Source organism: Eumetopias jubatus, unplaced genomic scaffold (assembly GCF_037043125.1).
Source record: "Eumetopias jubatus isolate StellerSeaLion01/CBP00866 unplaced genomic scaffold, mEumJub1_p1.0 scaffold_14, whole genome shotgun sequence".
Taxonomy (NCBI): Eukaryota; Metazoa; Chordata; class Mammalia; order Carnivora; family Otariidae; genus Eumetopias; species Eumetopias jubatus.
Window position 1 is genome coordinate 55,920,529 of NW_028274820.1, and position 25,474 is coordinate 55,946,002.

Consider the following 25,474-nt stretch of genomic DNA (forward strand, 5'->3'; position numbering starts at 1 on the left):
CAATATACCCCCGGAATGGTCAAGCATGTGAGCACCACCACCATACTTCATGGGTCTCGTGACAGAAGAAAAATCTGAGAGCCACTGGACTAAACCAAGAAACATCGTGGGAGAGGTATTTGATCAAAGTTCATGACACGAAGAGACAAATCCTCAGTCCTGGCCTGTCACACTTAAAAATAGTAAGCTTCTAGAATTCAGGAATCCTATTTAGTATCTACATGCATTAGTCACTCCAATACTTGCTACATTTAATTAAATATTACAGGCAGAATCAAACAAGTTTCTCCACCAGACTGTGAGCTCCTTAAATGATCCTCACTCTTGCTCCCCTAGGGAATGGTAGCTGGCACATTATAATACTGAATTAAAAAGTGGTCATGGTTTATAGGAGGAAATACATGTAAATATACAACTTTGTGTACAGTTTAGAGGAACTCTAATGGAACCCTCACCCATGTGCTCAACAAGTATTACTGAGAATCTATTATGCTCTAAGCAGTGGTCTAACTGGTTGAAAATACAACTATGTGTGAAACAGACAATAATCCTTGTTCGTGGGTAGCTTACATACTCGTGGTGAAAGACTGATCATAGATAAAACAAGTAAGCAAATTACCAACTATTTATGTTAGAAGGCGGAATAGGAATAGGATATGGGAAGGAGATAGATGTTACAATCCTAAACAGAGTGGCCAAGGGGCTTCATCAAAAGAATGGTCTTTGAGCAAAGACTCGAAGCAAGTGAATGGTTATCTGAAGAAAAACAGGTTCAGACCTGCAAAGGCCTTGAGGTAGGAGCATGCCCAGTGTGATGAAGCACCCGCTGGAAGGCCAGTGGGGCCCAAGGCAGTGAAGGAGAATAAGAATATGGCTTTATTAGATTTCAGGATGAGACTCTTCTCTTGTTTATAAAATAAATTCCTTGCACTGTTACCACACCACTCACATTTATATCTAACGTAAAATATGTCAGAATCTCTGGGCAAATCAAAGTACTGATATGCGACCTTCATTGCCTAATAACTGACCTTGATTGTTATTTTACACTTGCCTTTATTCCTTTCATACTGTAATAGCGAGTTTAATTTTTGAGATCAAAGAACTGTCAGTGGCATAATTGCTCAGTAAAAGTAGTTTTTGTTAAGTCTTCATTAAAAGATACCTTTGTGTTGCATTTCACATGAACTAACAGATCTGGTCTATTGCTGACAGCTTTCATTTCTTTTTTGAGGTCTCAGAGAAGAGAAAGCCTATTTCCTAGAGCTGTATCTCACATTATTAGTTTGGATGTTATACAGCACAAAAATAAAATCAGATGCCACCCTTACCCAGGTAATGTAGATCTGAAGCTGGCAAACAACAAACCCCAGCCCTATGTCACCTCTACTCTTAAGTTTTCCTCTCATCTCCAGGCTCAGGGAGGTTCTGTAAAACTAGATTTAATACTATTAACATGTTTATCTCCCTTGTTGGCCTTAAGACTGGGATTGTGGCTTTATTCATTTCTGTATTCTGAGCTTCTGATGCTTAAGGTAGATGTTACTAATATTGGTTCTTCTCTTCTTCATCAAAGCTCCTAGAAAGAGGATACTTTCCCTGTGCTTTGAAATTAGTGAGGTAATAGGATTTGCTCTGGCCAATGAGATAATGAGCAAAAGTCACCTCAGGCAGAAGCACTGAAATGCCGATGTGAAATTCCCCATTCTTTCTTCACAGGTTGTAGTCACTGTGGAGGGTGATGACACAGAAAGGTCCTAAGATGGAAGCGGAGCCACCATACAGAGGACAGCTACCCTGTAGAGTGCCCAGACTCACAAAAGGGTCCTTTTGTAAGCAGTAAATAAACTTTGTTGTGTTAAGCAGACAGATTTTTGTGTATTTTTGTTACTGCAGCAAAACCTAGATTATCCTGACTGACAAGTCAGATAGTTCTGTATAACACAGATTTTTAGAAGGAAGGAAAGATACCAGGAAATGCCAAAGTGGGGATGACTGCGCTGGGTGGCAGTCTGGGATGGGAAGGGCAGGTGCTATGTTACAAGAGGCTGCCTGCAGTGAGAGAACAATGAACAAAATCATTAATCCACTGTACCTGGTCTTCTGTTTAGCCTTGTACTCCCAGAGCTAATTGCTTACATAGAAGTTTCTACATTTATGACAGTCACTAAGAAATGAAATGGACTGGGGCGCCTGGGTGGCTCAGTCATTGAGCGTCTGCCTTCAGCTCAGGTCATGATCCCAGGGTCCTGGGATCGAGCCCCGCATCGGGCTCCCTGCTCGGCGGGAAGCCTGCTTCTCCCTCTCCCTCTCCCCCTGCTTGAGTTCCCTCTCTCGCTGTCTCTCTCTGTCAAAAAAAAAAAAAATCTTAAAAAAAAAAAGAAATGAAATGGATTTTGAATTTCACAATCCTACTTCTTCCATGAGCAATGCCTTCTTGTATATATCCTTTGACCAAAACAGAAGTCCCTATTTAAAGGATGTAGTTTTGAAAATATAATGCTAATCAGCAATCAATACAATTATAAATTCTCCATCCCACAATGCAGACCAGTTAGATAGTGGTTACCCTTGCAAAAGTTCCTCTTCTTTTGGGGTGGGGGGTTGGGGGAAGGGGAGAGCGAGGAAAGGCGGGAGGAGGAGAGAATGATATAAATGCTGTCAATCACCTAAAAAAACTGAAGGGAGGTTGGATGAGGACTTCCCCGAGGGTCTTAACATAATTCTCTTTAACATGTACAAATGGGCTGAATCACCCCAACTCCTAAGAAGAGCATCTGGCATCCTCTTCCATATGAAACAGCCCTCAGCAGGGGCCAGGGAACCAGCAAAGGATGAAGAAATAGGAGGGCTGTTCGGTGAAGCAAGGAAAGCAAACAGTAGGCCAAGCTGGTTCACAGAAGACACTCTGGGCAGACAGCCCACCCGCAAAGCCTTAAAGGAACACAGGCTGGGAAGGGAGGAGGAGAAGAAAACAGGGGTGATACAGCCAAAGGAAACCAGACCCAAAGGAAGACGGATAGCTCATTCCAAGGGAAGTGAGTAAGGAGATGAGTCTTCAAAAAACCAGGAGAAAGGCTCACCAGAGATTTCTTGGGGCCAACCCAAAGAAGGAGATACTAAAAAAAGTTAGAGCTCCTTCCCCAGTGAGAGGGATTTGAAGGACTTGTGCTCTAGACTAGAGGTGGAAACAAGCAAGCATTGGAGACTAGAAAGCCTGACTGACTGGGACGCAGCCAGCCCACTCCTCCACACTGAGCTCCTCTCTGCTGTCTGAAAAGGATCTGGACTCCATCACCAGGGTCACTGGCACTGCAATCCCTCTTTACTCCCTCTGGTCAGTTCCCACTAGCAGGTGCTCACGCACCACCACTTCTGGGCAGTCCTCATCCTGGGCTCCACCCCTTCCTGGCAGAGCAGGGCTCCTCTCCTCTGTGCCCAGCCACCAAGCCTCAGTGGATGACTGACCAGAAAGGAGGGGAAATGGAGGAAACACGAAGGGCTCATATGCCTTCAATCTGTGCCACACTGGGTAACGTGAGGGGATTCATTATGATTTGCCTCAATTATATGAGGTCATAGCCCCAACTCCATCACACATCCATATTTTCCAACACGTAAATATATGAAAGCCCAGAAAAAGGGACAAAAATTCTAGAGTTAATTTTCCCTCATAGAGAAATTTATTTCTTCCTAAAAAATTTCAACAATAGAAAATTTGAAATCGAGAGCCTGTTTTGTCTTTAAGTGTTTCACTGATTAACACACAGTATTTAGATGTTGGTAGCATTCCACCTGTACTACCCGAAAATAATCTATAAAGGGTGTGAAATAGTTTTACCCTGAGCATAACATTTCAATATAAAAGAACGGATAAACACACAGAATTGGTATGAGTTTGTGTTGTTGCCTTGCTTCATGGTGAGGTTACTGAAGATGACTTGGCTGAGCACCAAAACCATGAAAAATGGTTTTTATCTCATTGACACGCCCACCACTGGAACCCCTGGGCAAAGGAACTGAAGGTGTAATTATTCTATTCAACTGTTTGTTACTTTGTGAATGCAGTATTCCCAGGCATTTCAGAACATGTTCAATATACTGCAACAAAATTAACCAAGATCAAAGTACCACATAAAGGTCTTATAGCTCCTATGTATAGACTAGCAATGCTAAGGGTGTCTGAGAAAAAGGCAGGGGCAGGGGAAAAAAAAAAAAACAACAACAAAACAAAACCAAAACACAAAACTAAGGCAATCATAGAGAAGGGATGCAAATTCTTCACGTAAAAGCTTCTCTGATTGTGAACCCCAGCCATCCAAGTGCGTGCACAGGAATGAGGCAGGACGGGCACTCCGTCACATTCTAGCACAAGTTCTAGCTTCCTACCGGAGACCTCACAGGACCTTCTTTCTGTTGAGCCCAGCATCACCTTAGACGCCAGGCCCCTTCCCTGCATTCCCCACCCTCATCTTCTACCTAAACTTCAGGGGCTAGAGGCTGGATTCCTGGCCTCAATCACTGCCAATGTCCCCAAGACTATCCCTTCTACTGCCACTCTTCCCAACACTGCTCTTCCTTGGGTCCCTACATCAGGCAAGGATCCTCTCAGCAAAGAGCCTATCAAAGATGTGCAGGCAAGGTTCAGAGACCCCACAGGAGATGTTGCAGCACACAGGCGCCAGAAACAACAAGGCTTTAAAAGCCACAAGTGGGAGGGACTAGGAAAAGACAGAGTTTCCCTGGAGGCTGGAGAGCACCCAAGCGACTGAGGAGTGACTGCCCAGTGGTAGCTAGTCCTAGATGGTCACCACCATCACCACTGAAGAGAAGGAACACAAGGGACAGATACTGCTGACCTCTCTCCTGGCCTTCCATTGACTGAACCCAAACCAAAGTCCCCAGTGATGAACACCCAGAGGCAGCCTCCAAGGTACACAGCGAACAAAAAAGGGTAGAGAGTACATGGGATGGACAAACAGGAGAAACAGCACAGGTGTCATAAGCTCTTTATGTTTCAAGTGTTCATCACTTCCTTTTTAACTACCAGTCACTCTGTAGAAACCAATAAGGGGTAGTTTCCAATATTATTAATTGAATAAAATTCTCACAGTCGTGGTCCTCCATCTTGATTTGGCTTTCCATCATGGAAGTGGCAAACAGAAAACCAGGTAGATTCCTGGCCTCAGTAATTTTCTGATTATGAAGGTCACCAAACTCTTGCAGCCCTTTAGACCAGTGCTTCTAAGTGTGGCCCATGGACCAGCAACATCACCTGAAACTTGATAGAAATGCAGATTCTTGGGCCCTACCCATACTAGAGACTTTGACTCAAAGTCTCTAAGTGTGGGGGCCCTGGAATCTGTGTTTTCACAAGCCTTCCAGGGATTCTCAAGTATGCTAAAATTTGAGAGGTCTTCTTTTAGCTTTAGAGAGCTAAAGATAGAGACTTTAGGGAGTCCACAGATAACCTTACAGAGACCCTTGGACTAACCAGGAGTCCAAGCTACAGAGCCCTAAACTTCCTCACTATGATCTTCAGTAAGACAGCAATGTTTAAGCCTCAGTTTTCTTAGTCAATTGCTATCAGTGCAACAAGTAAGAGCTCTTTCAGCTTTTCAAAAGGATTGACCTTGGACTCCCTCAGATCTGTTATTTCAGACAATGATGCTGATGCTGATGACGGCAATGACAACAGTGGCAGCCCACACTAGGTTTTCTCTGCATAACTACCTCTGTCTTAACAGCCTTCACATATTAATTTACTTAGTCTCACCATCCTATCTTTGCTTCACAGATGCTGAGGTTGTGGCATATAAAAAAACTCAGTAACTTGCCTTTAATCCATACAAGAAAGGAATGCTTTATTCCAGAGTTATGAAAACAGGAAAATAAGAATGTACATGAAAGCATTTTGTAAATGTAAATCATTATATAAAAGACAGCAGAGTGAACAGCCAACTACTAATGAACTGAATTTGCTGTTTTTTTTTTTAAGCTCAAAATTCATGAGATATTCAAGGTAGATTAGAATATGACTAGATTGCTTTTTTTTTTTAAGGAGTTATGTGCCAAGAAGAATAGGAAATTTGAATGCTTCAATGGGTGCTATTTGAAGATTTGTGATAAATTTAAAATAGTAGAGGAAAACAAATATTGATGCTAATTTGAGGCAGAGAAACAGCTATCAGTGATGACAAGAAATAGCAACAAACCTCTTATCTGAAAGAAGATAAAACTTCCTGGTAAGATCTCCCCAGACACAAAGGGTTGGCTGTCATAAGTTCTCTTCTGATACCTCTCAGAGAATTCTGTTTATGGCCAAACAATTTAATCTTCTAGAAATCGATTTATAGATATGTTCTTTTTACTCTTTTCATATGACGAATTCTTGATTTAATCAGATTCTTTCTGCATCTTCAAATACTCTTTCTACTAATGCATTATCTTCCCCCTCCCCAATTCAAGAGATATGGTGAATATTAATGAGCCATCTTTCCATCTGTCTAAGATAGGTCCCAAAGTGTTCTGGGGTTCAACTGGCATCTCAGTGGAGAAAGACCACTTCTCTGACCTTGGTCAGACAAGGAACAAGAAATGAAAACTGGTCCCCTAACCATACACTATACACTATGGATTCTCATGATAGAGCTATGGTATTCCACTTTAAGGACAGAAACTCAGAAAGCTTATTTAACTTATTCCAGGTCATACAGCTATTAAGTGACAAACATACAGAAAACTGTTTACTATGTCACAATCAAATTCTATTTTAAGAGATTGAAATAGGCATAATACTTGCCCTAGTTTCTAAAAGGTATCATCACACATCTTCTCTCCTTTTTTTTTCTACCAAAGATTTCATACCTATATATAAATTCACAGCACAAAATGATGTAGTGAACCATTTGTAGTGTTTGTTCATTATAGTCAACATTTAGAGTGTTAGACCAAACAGAAGTGATAAGCTGTTCACTTCCCACAATAGTAACAGGAGAGAGTAAAACAAATTTACAGTCAGCACCAAAGGTGTAAGCGTTGGGCAATCACAAGTATTTGCATGTACACCTCAGAACAGCTGCAGGTAAATGATTTGACAAGGTCAAATTCAACTGAACAACAAAACCACCAATGGGACTGGAGTTTAAGTTGCTAGACCAGTTAGAAAAAAAATACAGGCAGACAACCAGCTAGACTGCAGAAGCACTGGTTTTCAGAACTCTTTAACTCTAGTAAAGGTTTTTTTCTAGGACAAATAGTGGAAAATGAAAAGCATTTTTATAAGGGAGAAGCCAATGCCTCATGTACAAAGCAGACAAAATTTTCAAAGTTTAACTGAGTCACAGAAGGTAAGATCTGCCAACACACCACACAAAGTGGTGACTCAAAGACAAGTCTAAATCTATTATCATTTCAGTATATTCATAGTTCTTAGTTAAAAAAATAAATTTATATAAGAAGTTTAACTCTTAAATTTTACTTTAAAAAAATCTGTGAAACCGATAAATTATATAACAAATTGTATAATATAAATTATGTAGTTATATAATACACATTATATACAATAAATTATAAATCAAAGTGTAATTATCATTTAAATTTTAAATTAAATTTAAATATAATTTTAAAAATAAATATAACATATAATCACATAATATAAATTCATATTTATATTATATTGTATATAAGAAGTTATATATAAAACATAGAAATATAAAATATATATATAATTTCACTTAAAAGAATTTCAGTTTCTTCAGTCTTCAACATTACTCTGAGGCTATTCATGCTTTTTGTAAGTAAATATTAAATTTATTCTCCTCTGACATTTAAATTATTACCCAAGCAATATCAGTGTTCATTAAATTGTTAATATAATCTTAACCTACATTTTTCACACTTCATAAATAGACACAGTTGTGTTTATGTGCACCTTTTAAAGCTGTGATTTACTTTGATATTTCTAAAAATAAACTATGCAGGATACCAAAATTTTAAGACATACCATCAATTTAATAATAGCTTCACAGGGGGGAAAAGTATCCCATTAAATGCCCACATGAATTTTAATATACATCCCTATTTCAAAAGCGTTGAAATAAAAAAGAGAGACTGTAATTAAAGAAATACAGTATTTTATTTAGAGAGCGGATACAGCAGAATAGGTAGACCTCATAATATGGAGTCTGTTTTCCTGGGTTGGATTCCTGGCTTCTCTACTTACTGGGTGACCTCAGGCATCTTCCTTAGCCTCTCTGTACCTCATTTTGGGAGATATTAAAATCTGCACCTCTGTACCTCTCTGTTCCCCTCTTTGGGGAAAAAAGAAGACAATGAGGGTAACTGCCACATGAGGTTGTTAGGAGTACTCCAAACAATTCCAACACCACAAGTGTGATATAAGGATTTGTTAAACAGTAACAGTTATCACCACCACCACCACCACCAGGGTCCACAGAAGCATTTGCTACATTCAGAGGCGAATAATTTCTAATTCAACACACTGATAAAATACGTTACTTCAAGGAAATATTTACTGACAACTGAGTGAGTGCTTAATACTATGCTAAATGTTTAGAAGTAAAGATAAAAAGTAAAATAATTAAAAAACCATGGTGGTACTCTCTAGAAGACAGAGTATGGAAAGGCTTTTAAATTAGAGGGTCTGTGGTGACCAGGGATCAAGATATCGACAAGCCCTCTGAAATGAGATGCAAAAAGTACATCTACCTGTGCATTTTTCTGGGATACTATCTTTTGATTCTTAAAAAGGCCTGGGATAAAAATAAATAAATAAAAGTTAAGAGCCATTTGCCTCAGGTAGTAATACCACATTAGAAGGCAAACATACCAAAGTTTAATTTTATTAATATATTTGTATATTCCCTATGCTCCTATTCAATTGTAAATGGATTCAGTTACTTTGACAGGTATGCACACTTCTTACTTCCTGAAGTTTCTTAAACAGCAAACCAGTTGCCATCAGGAACCCAAATCCTGGGGTACAAGAAACTCTTCCTTTTTTTCTTCATCTTCTAGACATGCCAGGAAAGGAACCTGCTTGCTTTATAAATCTCCAAGAGCATTTGTACTGGGGAACTAGTCAGCTTCCAACCCTCCTGGGAAAACAATGGCTTCCAGGATGAGTCATGCTAAGCCTTCTTTCTTGTACAATGGCTGGTATTGCTGAAAGATGAGGGACAGCTGCTGCCCAAGCCATTGTCAACCCTGTGAGTAATTCAAGACTGATCCTGGAAGCCATTACTGGAGACACCGGAAAGAAAATGAGCTATGTTTTACACTAACTTGAAATGTCTTGTGCATTCACTCTTTCAGTATACCACAGGCTATAATTATGTCAAAGTCTTCGACAACACGGTATCGAGGAAAGGCCATAGACTTTGGAATCAGACAGTCCTGGGCTCCCTACTGCCTCTCCTACTATCTAGCTGGTTGACCGTGGGAAACTTACTTAACCTCTCTAGACTGTAGTTTCCTCAGAGGTGAAAATACGGACTGTCTTTAGGGGACTACTGACATCCCAACCTGACAAAGACATGCCAGTATCCACAGGGGGTGTCTGTAGCCCATCCCTTTTTCACATCCATTTATGAATTATTTATCACAATAATTGACCACAAAAAATTAAGTCATTGATTCTAACTGTTTTGCCTTCACATGAAATTTTCTAACTTCTCACGAACTACTTCTAGATCACATATTTCTAGATCACATAGCATTACTGGGATTATCGGTATTCCTAACAAAGGTTGTTATGCAACATTGAGGCAAAAAAAAAAAAAAATCACAAGTACTCAAAGTCATCACCAGTGATTTATCTCCCACCTTTCCATCTATTTTCAGCTACACAAGTTACCAATTACTGCCAAGTCAATTTAAGAAACAAGGCAAATGTGAAACTGAGAATATTTTGTTATGGTACCAGTATTTAGCTAACACCTAAGATATTCACTACATGTTAGGATATTATGTTTTTTTAAAAGCATGAAATCTGACATTGCATACATAAGCAAAATTTTTTTTTACTAGATTCCTATAAATATGTCTATAAATGTCAATTTGCCCAGAATAAGCATCCAGCTAGGGAAGGAAAAATTTAAGTTCCAATGTACCCCAAACTTTCCATACATTATCTCTCTTCTCAGAAAAGCTTGACCCATGATGTATATCATTCTAGAGGAAGAGTGGAGGCTTGGAGAACTCCAAGAATAACTAACGCAAGGATGGAAACCCAGTTTCTGAAGCCACAGCCAGGCTCTTTTCCTTGGATCTAATTATGTAAACAAAGCCTACGCCAGGGATCAGAGGAGAGACAAAGAAAGTAAATATGGCATTAACTTGCCATTGAGGTCTTTTACTCGAATTTACATGAAATTAAAGTAGAATGAATCCATAATTTCTTTTCTTTCTTGTCAAATATTTTTAGAGGTAGTATTCGTGGAGTTTTACTTTATTCGTAGCCATGGTCAACATAGGTTTATAAAATCAAGGTTTGAGCTGGTACGAAGTCAATGTTTCTCAAATAAGATCATCACGTGTCCCTCATATTTGATCTGACTCACCTTCCCTGGAAGATACGTGCCTCCTTTAATGGCCCTGATCTCTGGCAGGCTACCATAAACAGATAAGAAAAAAGTAAGCAGGTGAATTCACAAACTTTTTCTATTAGCCTTGATCGAGGTGGGCCTGGGTGACTTTTGCTTATGAAACACTGAATGCTACTTTTATTTTTAGTCAATATTAGTTACCATTCACCTATAAGCACAATATTTCCCCCTTCTCCCTGCCCCCACACCCAGTAGGTCTATCACAAGCCTCAGAGGGCTCAAATGAAAGAAAGATTAGCGTCTGGCATTATCGACAGCATTTACTGACCACTCTCCGAGTGGTAAGGTAATATAGTACCCTCGGGTACTATAAGGCTAATTAATTTAGACTAAAATAGACCCTTTGTCCTCAGCGCATTTGAGGAAAACCAGAGTCAATTCAGAGCAGAGACTATGTATGGAACCAGACTGGCTAGATTCAAACCTCCCTCTGCCTCTGTGATCTTGGGCAAGTTCCATCTCTGTTCCAGTCTCCTCATCTGTAGAATGCAAATAATAGCATTTAACTCCCAGGCTTGTTGTGAGGGCTAAATGAAGTCTGTATCAGAACAACACGGCACATAATTAAGTGCTATGAGGTGTTAGCCATTGATTTGAATTTAAATACAAAGAACGAATTAAAATTATATGCTCTGCCTGTAAGATATGTTTACAAAATGACTATAAATCGGGCATATTGGTACAACTTGAAGCAGTATATACGTGTTTCTCAATCAATAAGGTCTTAGTTCCAGCAGGGGAGGGTGTTAAGTCACACGTAAAACACTCCAGCTTGAACAAAGGAAACAGGCTACCTTGTTCTTTTTTGAGAGGGAATCATCCAGGTAGAGACTACAAATGAAAAAGAGAGAACCTCATGCAGAGAGCCACTAGCTGTTCTTCCAATTTCTCAAGTTTGAAGAGCACCTGCCATGCCTCAGGGACCCTGCCTGAGCGAGAAGAAATCAGGGGAGAGAAGACGGATCCAAAGGCGGACTGTCACTGTTTGGTGAACAGTCAATTTGGCACAATTGGTGAATCATTCTGTCTGCTATAAATGAAACAGATTTTGAAGAGATGAAGAAAGTGGTAGAACACTGCAGAAAAGATCACAGCCGCCAAAGCCCAAAATAAGTCAGTCCCAGCAATTTGACAGTATATATAGAAAGAGGGAATGGTAGTTACCAGCTATTTTATTAGAGGGAGAAAATGACAGTCTTAGAAGCAGCCTGATGAGAAGAATTTAAGAACAAAAAACTTAAGATGGAAGGCATAAGACCAAGGTAAAAAATAACGCAACCACTAAGTGAGGCAAAGTTTGGAGGGAAATGAACAGTTCTCAGTAAAAAGAATTAGGGCTCTTTGGGAAAATGGCTGATTTCAGGTCTGGAGCAGGAAATGGACAAGATAAGTTTAGAGTATCTTGTGCCAAAAAGCAAGAAAGGTATCAGAGACTACTGGGGCCTTGTAAAAAGTATACAGCAGATAAGGACAACTTGTGGGTCCAAAAAAATATTGACTGCAATGGATTGAAACAAATAAATTGAGATCTACAAGTTCTCATAATACTTAAAGAAGCAAAACTCATTGATTATCATGGGAGATTGTTAGGGTACTCAGAAAATTGATAAAAGGAAAAAAAATTAAGACTTTCCTTGTCTTTCCCACATAATCTGAATTTCAGGAGACCCAAAAAGCTCATGAGGGTAAGTTCTTTACAGACAGAATACCAAATTATAAATGCAAGAGAAATGATAGATTTTGATCATCACCATTTTGCAATCCCTAACAAAATGGATCTAGACTACAACAATCTATGGATGTTATAATCATTAGGTGAAAGGTAGAAAGGTAAGAACCTACTAATCAATTGTAACATCTCCAAAAGAGACATACGCAGACACCATGTGTCTTGTGGTTGTGATACAACAGATTTTAACAGCACTATCTACAAAGGATGTTTGCCTTTGACCTAAATCTAATCAGGCCTCTACATCTAATTGCCATATTATAGGAGACATGGGGAAGAGAGAAACAAGCTAAATGACACAAGTGAGAAATTGGCCCAGAAAATGGATCATTCTACCAGACAAACGACCTGTACTCTCTTTCTCCATCAAATCAATCGCCTGAAAAAAGAAGGAAAGGGGGACTATTATAAAATAGATTTAAAAACCTAACAACCAAATACAACGTGTGGACCTTGTTTAGTTCCTGATTCCAACAGATCATAAATAAAAAGAGATCTTTGAGTTTATATGAATATGGGAATCATATTTAGAAATCATTGTTAAGGAGCACCTGTATGGCTCAGTCGATTAAGCATCTGCCTTTGGTTCGGGTCATGATCCCAGTTCCTGGGATTAAGCCCCATGTCTGGGACTCCCTGCTCAGCGGGCAGTCTGTTTCTCCCCCTCCCTCGGCCCCTCCCCCTTCCTCGTTTTCTCTCCCTCTCTCAAATAAATAAAATCTTTAAAGAAAAATCACTGTTAATATATTTAGGCATGAAAAACACCCAGAAGTCTTTGTTTTTTGTTTTTGTTTTTAAAGAAAAAAGTCCTTATCAGAGAATGTAAACTGATACATTTATGAGTGAGATGATAGGATGTTTAGGATTTTGCTTTAAAATACACCAGCACCCACAAAAAAAAAAAAAAGTGGGGAAGAGAAATAAATGAAACAAGACTGGCAAAATGTTAGTAAGTGTTGAAGGTTGGGTGTTTATCATACTATTTCTCATAATCTCCATAACACAGTTTTTAAAAAGTGACTAAAGGGTTTTGGTGGGAATTCAAGCTGTGCCTTATCTTGCCACTATTTTAGGAGATAGCTAGGGTCCTCCCACAAAGTGAAATGCAGTCCTTCCCCACTTAGCCCAAAGAGTGCAGAGTCTTAATCAGTTTGCATTTTGAATTCAATATGATTAGAAGCGACCACACCAAGGCACACAGGAGCTCTGCAGTATTAACCAAATGTCAGCTTAATTTTTCCAGGTAAGAGACAACCTACAAGGCACCTGGGTTGGGCAACACAACCTACAAAGAACTTACTTGATGACAATTGATGTCAGATTGTCCTGATTTGTGAGAGCCCAAGGCAGCATGGACAAGTGCCACAAGTATTCCTAAATCAAATCTTGGTCAATACATAAATTGCAAACCTTCTTACCAACTTGTGTAATACCTAGAGCTGCTTTTTTTTTTTAAACCAGTAGTAATAAATTTGTGTTTATTTGTCCCTACAATCACTCAGCTGTAATCTGGAGGTGCAGCCCATAAAATATAAAACTAAAAGTCCACAGAAGGATCTAAGCCATGATTTGTTTGCATGAGCATCTCTGATCTAATTAAAGGGCTAACGAGGTGACCCCAGATGCTCACCAGCTGGTATGGCAGACATTTCGCCTGTTTTTCACTTTCCTACATAAACCTTCTGTTATGGACTGAATGTCTGTGTTCCTTCAAAACTCTTACGTTGAAGCCCTACCCCGGTGGTGGTATTTGGAGATGGAGCCTTTGGGAGGTATTCCAAGGTAGACTCGGTCATGAAGGTGGAGCTTCCATGATGTGATTAGTGGACTTAATATGAAAAGGAAGAGAGGGAGATCTCTCTTTCCATCCTTGTGCACTGAGGAACGGCCAGAAGGCAAGACAGGAAGAAAGCTCTCACCAGAAACCAAGTCGGCTGGCCCCTTGATCTTGGACTGTCTAGCCTCCAGAACTGTGAGAAAATAAACTTCTATTGTTTAAGCCACCCAGTCGATGGTATTTTGTTACAGCAGCCTGAGCAGACTAATACAGGTATGTATTTCACCTGTTTTTTTCTTTCTTTCAAACCCCTTCTTATCTCTGTTAAGGAAGGTTCCAAAGTCACAACAAAGGTGGCTGCAAAGCCAAAGGAAGGGGAAATAGTTGAAAAGTATGGGTTTATAACATTGGAAATTTTGACAATCTTTCCCCAATAAAAAAACTGACCATGCATTTATGAAATGTGTTTGGAATGTCCCAAAGTAATACGCTATTAAGATCAAAGAAGGGTTAATGAGGTATGTATTATTTGAAGTAACCACATTCAGAATAATTAAGAAGAGCAAATATGTATATTGGCAAGGCACACAACATCATCCCAGGCAGCAAGAAACACAAGCCTTTATGCAGATGAACACACAGATCTATTTATACAGAAACCTTCAGCAATTCCCGTCACAGATTGCCTGGCTGCCCTCATGTCTTCAGTATTCTGTGCCATGAAAAAGTAACTGTCAAGGATAATAGGAACACAATTTGACCTACTTTTCCCTAGATTCTTGCAAAGTCTATAACTCTGTTTCTTGTGTTTATTTAGCTATCACATCTTTGGGACACATTTTCGCGTTTTCTTCGCAGACAATCCGGTATGCCCCACATTAAGGTCACTTGTGGGCAATTCCTTAACTCCACTGCTCATGGACTATGGACTTTAAGACGTCCTACATCCAGCTAATCCTCAGAATATCCTTCTGAGGTAGATCATGTACAGTCATCCCTACATTAAAAGGAAAATAGGTAAGAAAGCCAAAACACAACCTGGAGAGGCTGAAGACCTACACCAATTCCTATCCTTCTCGCCCAAAGGAAGCCACACCAAAACAAATGTTTCTCTCCAACTCTCACGTTTCCACAAACCTATCTTTGTAAGAGCTACAGGTCCTCCAGTAAGGAAGGTACAGCCCCTCAAAAATCTACCTTGTTGCAGCTTCTCAGTAAAGCCTGCTTACTGGTGACAAATTCTAAAGAACAGAGTAGAACCTACCCAAGTTGCCCCAAAGCCCTGGTGGGCAGGGGAAACCCGAGTAAAGTCAGCCCCTTAGCCTGACCCTGCTGGGGCCTCCTGAGCGGCTTGTGAAAGGTCCCAGGAGAAAATCAGCAGGCCATCCCGCTTTTCTTAAACAAAACATGTCCGACCTGCTCAGGCCATTAAATGCACGTAGATGCACAACCAGGGACACTCCCTGACCAGGAAATCATATCTGAACACACCATCAGGAAGTCAATATTTAAGATTTGGCGGGGTGGGGGCGTGCACCCTCCCGCTCAAGGGAGCGTCACCAAGTACTAAGTGCTGGAGAGTCCAGAACCCAGGAGCTAGAAGCTCGCCCGGGGAATTCCATCTCCTGTGTCTCCTCCACCTCGGCGGTGGCGGTGGTGGTAGCGGCGGCCACAACCAGACCCGATGCCCAACGCTTGCCACCGGGCGTCCCAAACAAGCTCACACGTCTTACGCCTCTTGCAAACTGGGCTCCCATTTGTGGGGCCTGAGGCTTGCTGTCGGGACAGGGCTGGCGGACTGTGAGGTCCGGGACACCTGCAGCTTCCCCTCTGGGGAGAGGCAAATGGCCCTTCTTCCGGCGATGCCCACGGTCCGCCGCTCTACATCCAGGTGCCCCTGGGTTAAGTCAGGTGCATCTGGGGGAAGGGGAAGCCTTCGCTCACCGGGGGGGGGGGAGGGGGAGGGCACCCACAAGACCCCGCCGTCCCGGGACCCCGCGCGAGGGCGCCCCTTCCGCCACCTCCCCAACTTCCAGATGCCCCCTCTGCGGCCCGGGAGGGTGGGCGCGGGCGAGTCCGGGCCACTCACCCGGGCCCCGGCGGCGCTCCGCTTCCTCCGCAGCGTGAGCCCGCTCCGCAGCAGCGCCGGCAGGTCCCTCAGCCGCGGCCGTGGCGGCGCCGGCGGCTGTTCGCGCTCCTGCTCGCGGGCGCTGGGGCTGCGGCGCAGGGCGCCGTCCGCCGCCGCCACCGCCGCCGCCGCGGCCAAGGCCGGGCTCTCGCACGGCGGCTGCATCTTGACGGAGCCCACGGCCATCCTCATGCCCTGACGGCGGCTGCGGCGCCGGCAGCTAGTCTCCCCCGCCCTCGCCTCCGCGCGCCGTACGCGCCTTCGCCAGGCAGCGAGAGGGCGCGACTGCGGCTCGGGCGCGGGGCGCGCTGCCAGCCGCTGCCCATTGGCGCGCGCCGCGGCCCCCGGCTGCCTCGGCCCCGCGCACCTCCCCCTCCCCGCCCAGGTGCGCCGGGCCCCGCCCCGCCCCGCCCCGCCCCCTCCGGCGGCCCACCTCCGCCCGCCGCTGGGGGCCCCCCTCAGCCACTCCCGGAACCCAGGAGGAAGGGGGTGGGACAGCTTGGGCACCCGCTCATCCACAGGTGCGGGATTCCCAGAATCCTCCACCAAACCCACTCTAATGCCCACCCCACCCCACCCCCAATTCCCTTGAGCTGAAAAGTCTCCCTTCACTGCCTTTTACCTAACAGCCTGGGTTGATTTGGACTTGGACCGTGTGAACTGGGAAGTCTGGGACACTACTCCCTCTTCCAGCCCCTCCTTGCTTTTTGCACAGTCTAGACCCAAACCGTAGTCGCTGTTCCTCGAAATGGTTTTTGCCAAAGAACTTCAAAATAGGCTCTATATTCTGGCTCAAGTCAAACACCATTGAGACAGAATTGCCTCCACACTGTCCCCTCTTTGGCACCGTCATCGCTAAAGAACAAGGGGAGAAAACTTGCGTTGGCTAGGAGAGGTGTTTAGCAAAATAGATGCAAGTCTGATGACCTGAAGGTGAATCTCAGTTGACGTGTTGGAACCTGACCTTCCCTGAAAGCCTGATGCATGTGATGAATGTGCTTGGTAAACTGCATAGGCCTACCATGGTGTGAATCATTGTTTACGCCATTCCAGGAGCTAGGAAGAGTAGAGCATCTGGAGTGAAACTCTCCCAGCAGGGTCTTACAGTCCAGGTGGCCCCGAATCTTCACATCCCCATGCAGTCTATCTCCGACAAGGGCCAGCTAGAGCTTTTACTCCTTACCAGTAGGACACTGGGGTCCCATCTTTGCCCAAGACTTGTTAAAATTGAGTAAGTTTAGTCATGTAAAAAAAAGAAAAAAGGATTGGCAAGTAAGGACTACAGGTCAAAGCTCTCAGTTGGTTTAACTACTGTACCCTCAGCCCCTCACACTGTAGATGCTTGGCCATCATATGGGAAAATATGGCCACATTCAGAAAAAAGGAAGAATGACCTGTGTGTGATCTCTGCCCTCAAGGAACTTAAGATTTTTGCCCAGGAGTAGAAAAACACATCGAAAAACAAAGATATTGCTTTGTACTCTCAGTAATTGCCAAGTGAGTATGGAGAATGAGCATTCCAGGCCACAGAAGTAAGAAACATTTCTGGCCTGGGATGGGCAAAAAAAAAAAAAAAAGTCAATGAAGGGTGTTTGAGCTATGCCGTAAGGTTGAGAGTAGAAGATTCAATCATGCAAAAAGGAACATGAGGATCCTTCAGGTAAGGAGGAAAAGCATGAGCAAAACACAAGATGGCATGACACCGAACCTACTGGGCACTGAATATGTCATAGTGCTGAGAGAGAGGGGTAGCATAATGGAGAAACTGGAAGAAAATATCAGAATGCATGCTGATCAGACACTGCAGAAGGCCTTAAATCCTGTCACCTTCAGTTGTGTGTGTTTACTGGAAAGAGTTCTGCAGTGAACTCTATAGTCCATTCCAGTTTCCAAATACCTATCAAATATATTTATTCCAGGCTGAAATCCCCCTTGTCTTATCATATAAGACTATACCAGCTTAGGTACGCCGGGGTGGCTCAGTCGGTTAAGCATCTGCCTTCGGTTCAGGTCATAATCCCAGGGTCCTGGGATCGAGTCCTGCGTCAGGCTCCCTGCTTCTCCCTCTTCCACTTCCCCTGCTTGTGTCCTCTCTCTCTGTGTGTCTCTCTCTGTCAAATAAATAAATAAAATCTTAAAAAAAAAGACTACACCAGTTTATATAATGCTTAAGTACTTCTGTTCCATTTGGTAATCAGTCATTGTCTTGAGCCCCAGAATGCCACCCCATATTCCAGACTTCCTCCTGAAACACCAACTAGAGGTCCACTAGACATTTAGTTTAGTCCTGGTCCAGTAGAGGTGCTCCAGGACAATTTTGGTCAATATAACTCTGTGATGGCTTGTGCCAGATCACCCCTGGTAATACCTATTGAATCACACCATGAACCTACTCTGCTCCAAAATAGAATATAGGTGTTCTGTATCCCAGTTTCTTGGTCTTCACATTCTTTCACAAAGCTTCTCAATGTAAGACCAAGGAGTTGAGACTTTATCCTATGGATTCTAGGGCACTGATCAAGAGTCTAAAACTCAGTATCTGTAAGGGCCTTTGGAAAGTTGGCTTGGGTTAAGGTGATAAAGGTCAATTACCACACAGCCATAATATAAGGCAGACAACAGGGAATGTAGAAATGTGTAAACAGAAGAGCTATGCCACTCTTTAGCTCAAATCAAGCAATGTCCCAACCTGGGACCTTTGTACTTGCTGTACCCTCTGTCTGCAACGCTAACCAACAGAACTTCCTGCAATGGTGGTAATGTTCTCTATCTGTTTTGTAGTCAGTAGCCACATGTGGCTTCTGAGGACTTGAAATGTCCTCAGAAACTGTGCTTAAAAAACTGAATTTTTAATTTTAATTTAATTTTAATTAATATAAATTTAGTTAGCCACAGATGGTTCTGGGTTACCCTACTGAAAGCAAGGTTCTAGAAATCCATGTTTCCCTTCCTGTATTCCTTCACTTTTTTTTTTAAACTAAAATGTCTCCATTTCAGTGAGGCCTTCCATGACCATGTGATTTAAAATTGTAGCCCTTCCCATCCGCTCCTTTTTCTATCTCCTTCTAACCTTCCATGGAGCTTAGTGCCATCCAAGAGTCCTTATATTTTACTTATTCATTTCATCTCTTATCTGCTTTTCCACAACAAGAATGTAAATGTTACAAGGACCTGATTTTTGTTCCTTTTGTTCAGTATCGAGAACATATTAGTTGAAGAATTTTTCCACATATGAGAACTCAGTTTTTCAGAAGGAGCTTAATCTGGATTTTTACAGAAAATCTCCTAGGTTTGCAATATTGGAAGTTAAAAAAACAAACAAACATGTAAATCCTATACATGCCAACATCACCCAAGTCAAACAGAGCCACTCAGGTACCAGAGCCTATTTTTCCTTAAGAGAATGACAATGGTCAAAGCTAACATTTATGGAAATACCTGTGGTAAGAAAACACAATGTTTTATTGGCTATTTGCAATGAGGGGAAATTGGAGCCTGGGAAGATAATGCTGACATTTAACTAACTACAAAGAGATGAGGGTCTGAATTAGTGGGATCAGTGGAAACAGGGGGACGTGAGATGTCAGACATTGCAAAGAAAGATCCTCAGGCCTCACATGTGTTAGGAGGAGAAGAAAAGTACTTCAGGTGGTGTTGCTCATTGTATCTTACAAAGATGACCAACTCAGGACCTCGTATCCCCCAAGATCTTCTCTGCAATATGATCTTCCTACTCTCCCCCCACCCCCATGACAAGACAGGGTTTCTTCCTCCATTCCCTCTACACTGGGCTAGCCCTGTGACTACTGTGACCAATGGAATACGGCAGAAATAACAGTGCTAGCTCTGTAAGTAGCCCTTAGTTGAACTGGAATGCTCACTCCTGGGATGCTCCCACTCGGAGCCCAGCAAGCCATCTGGAGAGACCATGTGGAGGTGCTCTGACAGCTGAACTCTCATCCAACAACCAGCACCAAGTGCTGGCCACCTGTAAGCCATTTTGGACACGCAGTCCAGCTGAGTCTTCACCTCAGCTTTGCACGAGCCAACATATGACTACAACCACATGTAGGTAAGAAACCAAAGCAAGAACTACCCAGCTGAGCCCAGTCAACCCACCAAACTGTGAGAGATAATAATAAATTGTTCTATGCCATTACATTTAGAGGTATTTTTAATACAATAGGTGACCAGACACATAGTTCAGAAGAGTATGAAGAACATACTCCCCTGTGAGTAAAAAGGAAAGAAATTTATACTGCTATTTGTATGTGTGAAGAAACTTGAACTTTCTTGCAAATGGTCAGAACTGGCTACATGGGGAAAGGAAAGAAGGAAGATTTTTCATGTATAACTTTTTATGGTTTTTTTTTTTTAAATGTGTATCTGTATTACCTATTTAAAATAGTTAAAAATTTTTAAAAGATTTTATTTATTTATTTGTCAGAGACAGAGAGAGAGCACAAGCAGGAGGAGTGACAGGCAGAGGGAGAGGGAGAAGCAGGCTCCCTACTGAGCAGGGAGCCTGATGAGGGACTCGGTCCCAGGACCCTGGGATCATGACCTGAGCCGAAGGCAGACACTTAACCGACTGAGCCACCCAGGCGTCCCTAAACAATTACATTTTAAAAATGTCACTAGATTTAGAAAAGTCAGGGAGGTGGGAGGAGCTGGTTTTGAGGATTTCGTTTTTCACGGAAGTTCACCTTGACTAAACTAGAAGGCACCAAGGTGAAAATGTGGCCGGCGGGCAGAGGGTGAGCTGGAACTAGAGAGAGAGAATGGGAGCGAGAGATAGGCCAGTGCCGATGTGCTAACAAGGCTGACAGCAAAGGGTAGGACTAAATCAAGTTGCTCAGAAGACAGCAGAGGAGCAGAGACAGTATTCCCCTTCCCAAGCTGGGCCCTTGGAGAACACTCAGCAGATGACTTTCCATTTCCAGATGTGTGAAATTTGGGGTTTTTCCTCCTTTAATTGGTGTAGTCCCATATGATTCCCAGGATTACCACAGTATCTATTGGCTGAGCTTTCCTTTGTGTTCTTCCACACTGTGTGCACCTGCTTGCCTCCTGATAAATGTACAAAAGACAGGTCATGCTAATGAGTCTCCTAACACTCATTGCTATTAGGACTGTGATAAGTCTTCCTGGAATTCATCCCTTCCCAGCATCTCATTTTTAAATTTTTCCTCCGTTTAAGATATTTTGCATTCCTTACCAGCTCCTTAAAAATAAAAAAACCTAAATACAGTGGTGTCTCCCTATTGAAGCCTGCCAACACTTTAGTGTGTAATGATCAAAATGGACCGAACCTGACCTTCCCAAAGGCCAAGGTTGAGCAGTGGGAACTCAGAAGGCAGACCTTGCACAGGTAACTCCGTACTGCCTATACCGCCTCTACTGAGAAATCCAGATATAACTGTTGGTGTACTTGACATTAACGCTATTTTTACGTTTTCTTAGGGAATGAATATGCAATTGGGAGAAATGTAGCAAAATGATGAAACCTGTTTCAAAACTAAAAATATTAAGGCTCACTTACTTTATTTTAGTTTTCAAGAATCATAAATAGAACTATATGCTGTCAGACTGCTCATGACAACCCTGTGTGATGCTGTGCTATTATTTTTGTAAGGCAGTATACACAAGTATTCCCCTTGTGGATGAGACATTTTCCTTACACTATTTGCATCAGTGGCTCTAGCCAGAGACTGGCTGATAAAGATGGGTGCCATGGTAAGTTCATCTTCTATTCATTACACTCATAATCTTGAAACAAAATCTGTTTATGCTTTTTCATATGCTATTTACTATTATGATCTTGGAAATTTCTTCCTTTAAGTCACGTGTGCAAGTTTGCCAGGCCTTTAGGTATTTAGGACACTTTTGCAAAAAAAAAAAAAGGAAAAGAAAAAAATTCTTTGTGGTCAAATGCTCAAGAAGACAGAGGAAGAAGGCAGTAAGAGAACTAACTTGACCAGCAGACAGCTAGAAAGAAAGGCAAGCCAATCTTGTCTCAGCATCCCTGCTCTGCTTATACAAATCTACTCACCCTTACACAGATCAAACAAAACCTCCTCCTAGAAGCCTTTTCTGCTCTTCCCATTTGGAATTAATTCTTCCTCAGCTAAGGGTTTACCTACAACTATGAATCTACTTTTACCACCTCCCTTATAACAGTCTGTCTGAGTATCTGTCGTATGTTTGAATTAAATGTTTACATAGAAGACCTATGTGAAGTTATAAAGTCCTTGAGGGCAGAAAATATTCATCTTTGCATTCCACTCTAGTGTCTTCGGCAGTGCCTAGCACATAGTAGATGCTAAGTTAATGAATCCATGCATACGTGAATGCCAGATGGATGAATAAACAAAATCATGATTAGCTAAACACTGTCATCATAAGTAGAAAAAGAGCAAGACAGAGGTCTTGGAGTCTCGGAGGTCACAGGAAAATACATTACCCCAAGGGTGAGGGGAGGATATAAATGGACTCCAGATGGTGGCATGTTCATATCAGCCGAGAAGGAAGATGATTTTAGCATCAGTATGTGAAGTGCTTCAGAATAAGGAGTTGCAGGAAGCTGGGCAGCCAGCAAAGCAGGTTACAGGATCCCAGGCATGAAGTATTAAAATGATAATCTATAAAATTGGGTTGATGGAAACTTCTGTGTTTTCCTTACATTATTTGCATGGGCATATTCTGTGTACAAAGTGTCTGTGCTAATTAAATGAGCTGATGTTTATAAAGCTGTTTGTACACTTTAAGGCACTGCACAAAAAACACTGCCTTTCTTGGGGGGGGTAGAAGGGCGGGGGGCAGATGAAATGATGCCTTGGAGGAAGCAGAGCCTGGACTGGGATGACAGACAGGAGCAGGAAAGGAAGATATAACTGTTGGTGGAAGATCAAGCCCAACTACAAGACAAAGGCCACTAAGAATATGTTGCTTCCTATTTGTAAATATTAAACATTTGTAGCATTGATCCAAGCCAACTACAGAATAAGCCATGAGAAACTCTACCTGAGAGGGTCTGGAAACACTGTATGAGTTCAAATTGGCTTTTGAAGACCTTGGAGAGAAGAAATAGATGGAGTTAAAAACAGGAAGAGCTAGGGTTTCTTGCAGGAGCGGGAAGGTCTCCGAAGTTCTTAAACCCAAAGAAGGTCCTTGAAAATGATGGCAGTGCTCAAGGGGTGACAAGGTAGCTGTTGTCAAATATTTTGAATTTGTAAAAGAGGAATTGGATTCCTTGTACACATAGCTAAGACCAAAGAAGGAAACCGCAGAGAAAAAAGTGTCTTCTCATAGTAAAGTCTTTTCTATCCATTTCAAGTCCTTTTGAACATGGTCCTTATCCTTGCAAAATGGGGAGGTGAGACTGGACTGCATGGGATTTCATGTCATCAGACAGATGACTGGACGCAATGACCTGGAATGTTCCTTCCAACCCAAAGATTCAGTGATTTCACTGGCTGGTGTGCATAGAGAGGCAGTTGTAGGACAACAGTTTTCAAAGAGTGGTCTGGAGACCTCTGGGCACCCTCAAGACCCTTTCAGGAATTCCACAAGGCTGAACCTATTGTCTTAATAATTCTAAAATATTATTTGCCCCTTTTGTTGTTATTCTATCATGAGTATACATTGGTACTTTCCAGAGCCTACAGACATGATGTTCCAACCAACAGAATACAGGAGCAGATAGGAGAATCTGGCTGCTTCTAGTAAGCCAGACATTAAAGAAATTCACAAAAATGTAAACAATGCCCCTCTTTTCACGAAATTCTGTTTGTTCTGGAAAACAGTTATTTTTTATAAAACCTATCACTTATATTAACATACAATCAGCTTATTATTAAATGAATTCATATTTTTTAAATTTTGCTGTTTTAAGTTTTAGTGTAATAAGTATCCATTGATATAATCCATATAAACCAAAGCTCTTAGGGGTCCTCAGTAATTTAAGAGTGTAAAGGGATTCTAAGACCAAAAAACTTTATGCTATTATGGGGCATGGTCGGAAAAGGATTTATTTTTAATATTAAGAAAGGCGGAAGATGTGAACAGGTTAAAAGGCTTTCTTCTTTGCCCACTTCCTAGGTACCTTCACTGAGTTAACATCACTTTCATCCTGACACAAGGCTAGTGATTTCCTCAAAGGTGGCTCACTAGGGGGACCCAGGTGCTGAAATGAGAACACCCATGCTTTGGAATCAGATGGGCCTGAATTCAAACCCAGATTTTTCTATCTCCTAGTCAGGTGGCCTTAAATTACTTGGCCTCTCTGAGTATCTATGTTCTGTGCCGTGTAATACTTATAGTCCCAGGTTGTTAAGAAGATTAGACAAGATACACATGCAGAATCTAACCCAATGCAGTGCCCCTTAAATTGTAGCTCTCTCTGTGGCCGGAGCTGCGATTACTCAGTCCCCAGTGAACCCCAAGGAGACTGCACGACCCGATGAACAAACGAAGATCTAGATAGCATTTTCCCCAACTTTCCTCATGTAGTTCCTGCCTAGGCAAACTCCACAGCTTGAGACAGGTTATTCCCGAAGCACCTTCTTTACTGCCAATCATCAAAATATAACTTCCTCATTCTTTATGTTCTGAATACAGGTGTGGGTTAGCAGGATAAACATTGAACGTGGACTTAAAAAACCCAGGTCATGTTCCACATTGACTGATTGATTGACGGACAGATAGACTGACCGATTGATTAGCTCTGTGAACTTAGCTCAGCACTTCACCTCTTTGAGCCTGTTTCCTCATCTATAAAAAGGGATAATAAAACCAATTATAATGTATATAACAATTATAACCAGTCTGTGGGGTGGTTATAAAAGCTAAAGTAAACAATGCTTATGAAAACACCTTACAAATTGTAAAAATGTATTTGTTGTCATTAATACATCCCATCTATTCCGTGTTCAAACTATCTGTCTAGCCTAAAAAATTCCACAATGAATATTTAATCAAAATGATCTCCACACAAACACACACAGACACAGGGCTACACATTTATTGGATGTTAACATGAAATTTGCACTAATTTTTACAAGCACACAAAAGTTGTGAATGTGTTCTGGGCAATTCCCCAAATTTGTTTTTCTATTCTAAATGCTTTATGTCAAACCCAGATAAAGAGAAACTCTAGGGCATATCGATCCTTATTTCTAAATAAACCCACTTAAAAGAGGTAATATTGATAA

General features: G+C 41.9%; 1 protein-coding gene across 1 annotated transcript in view; it reads right to left on the reverse strand.

Annotated features, from left to right (window-relative positions):
* The window catches only part of RAPGEF5 (Rap guanine nucleotide exchange factor 5), a 236,092-nt gene extending 219,623 nt beyond the window's left edge, over positions 1 to 16,469 (reverse strand). The window contains exon 1 of the mRNA XM_088018447.1: positions 16,224 to 16,469. Within this exon, the coding sequence (XP_087874573.1) occupies positions 16,224 to 16,454 (231 nt within the window). The 5' untranslated portion in view covers positions 16,455 to 16,469. The remainder of the gene's footprint in view (positions 1 to 16,223) is intronic.
* Positions 16,470 to 25,474: the final 9,005 nt, after the last annotated feature.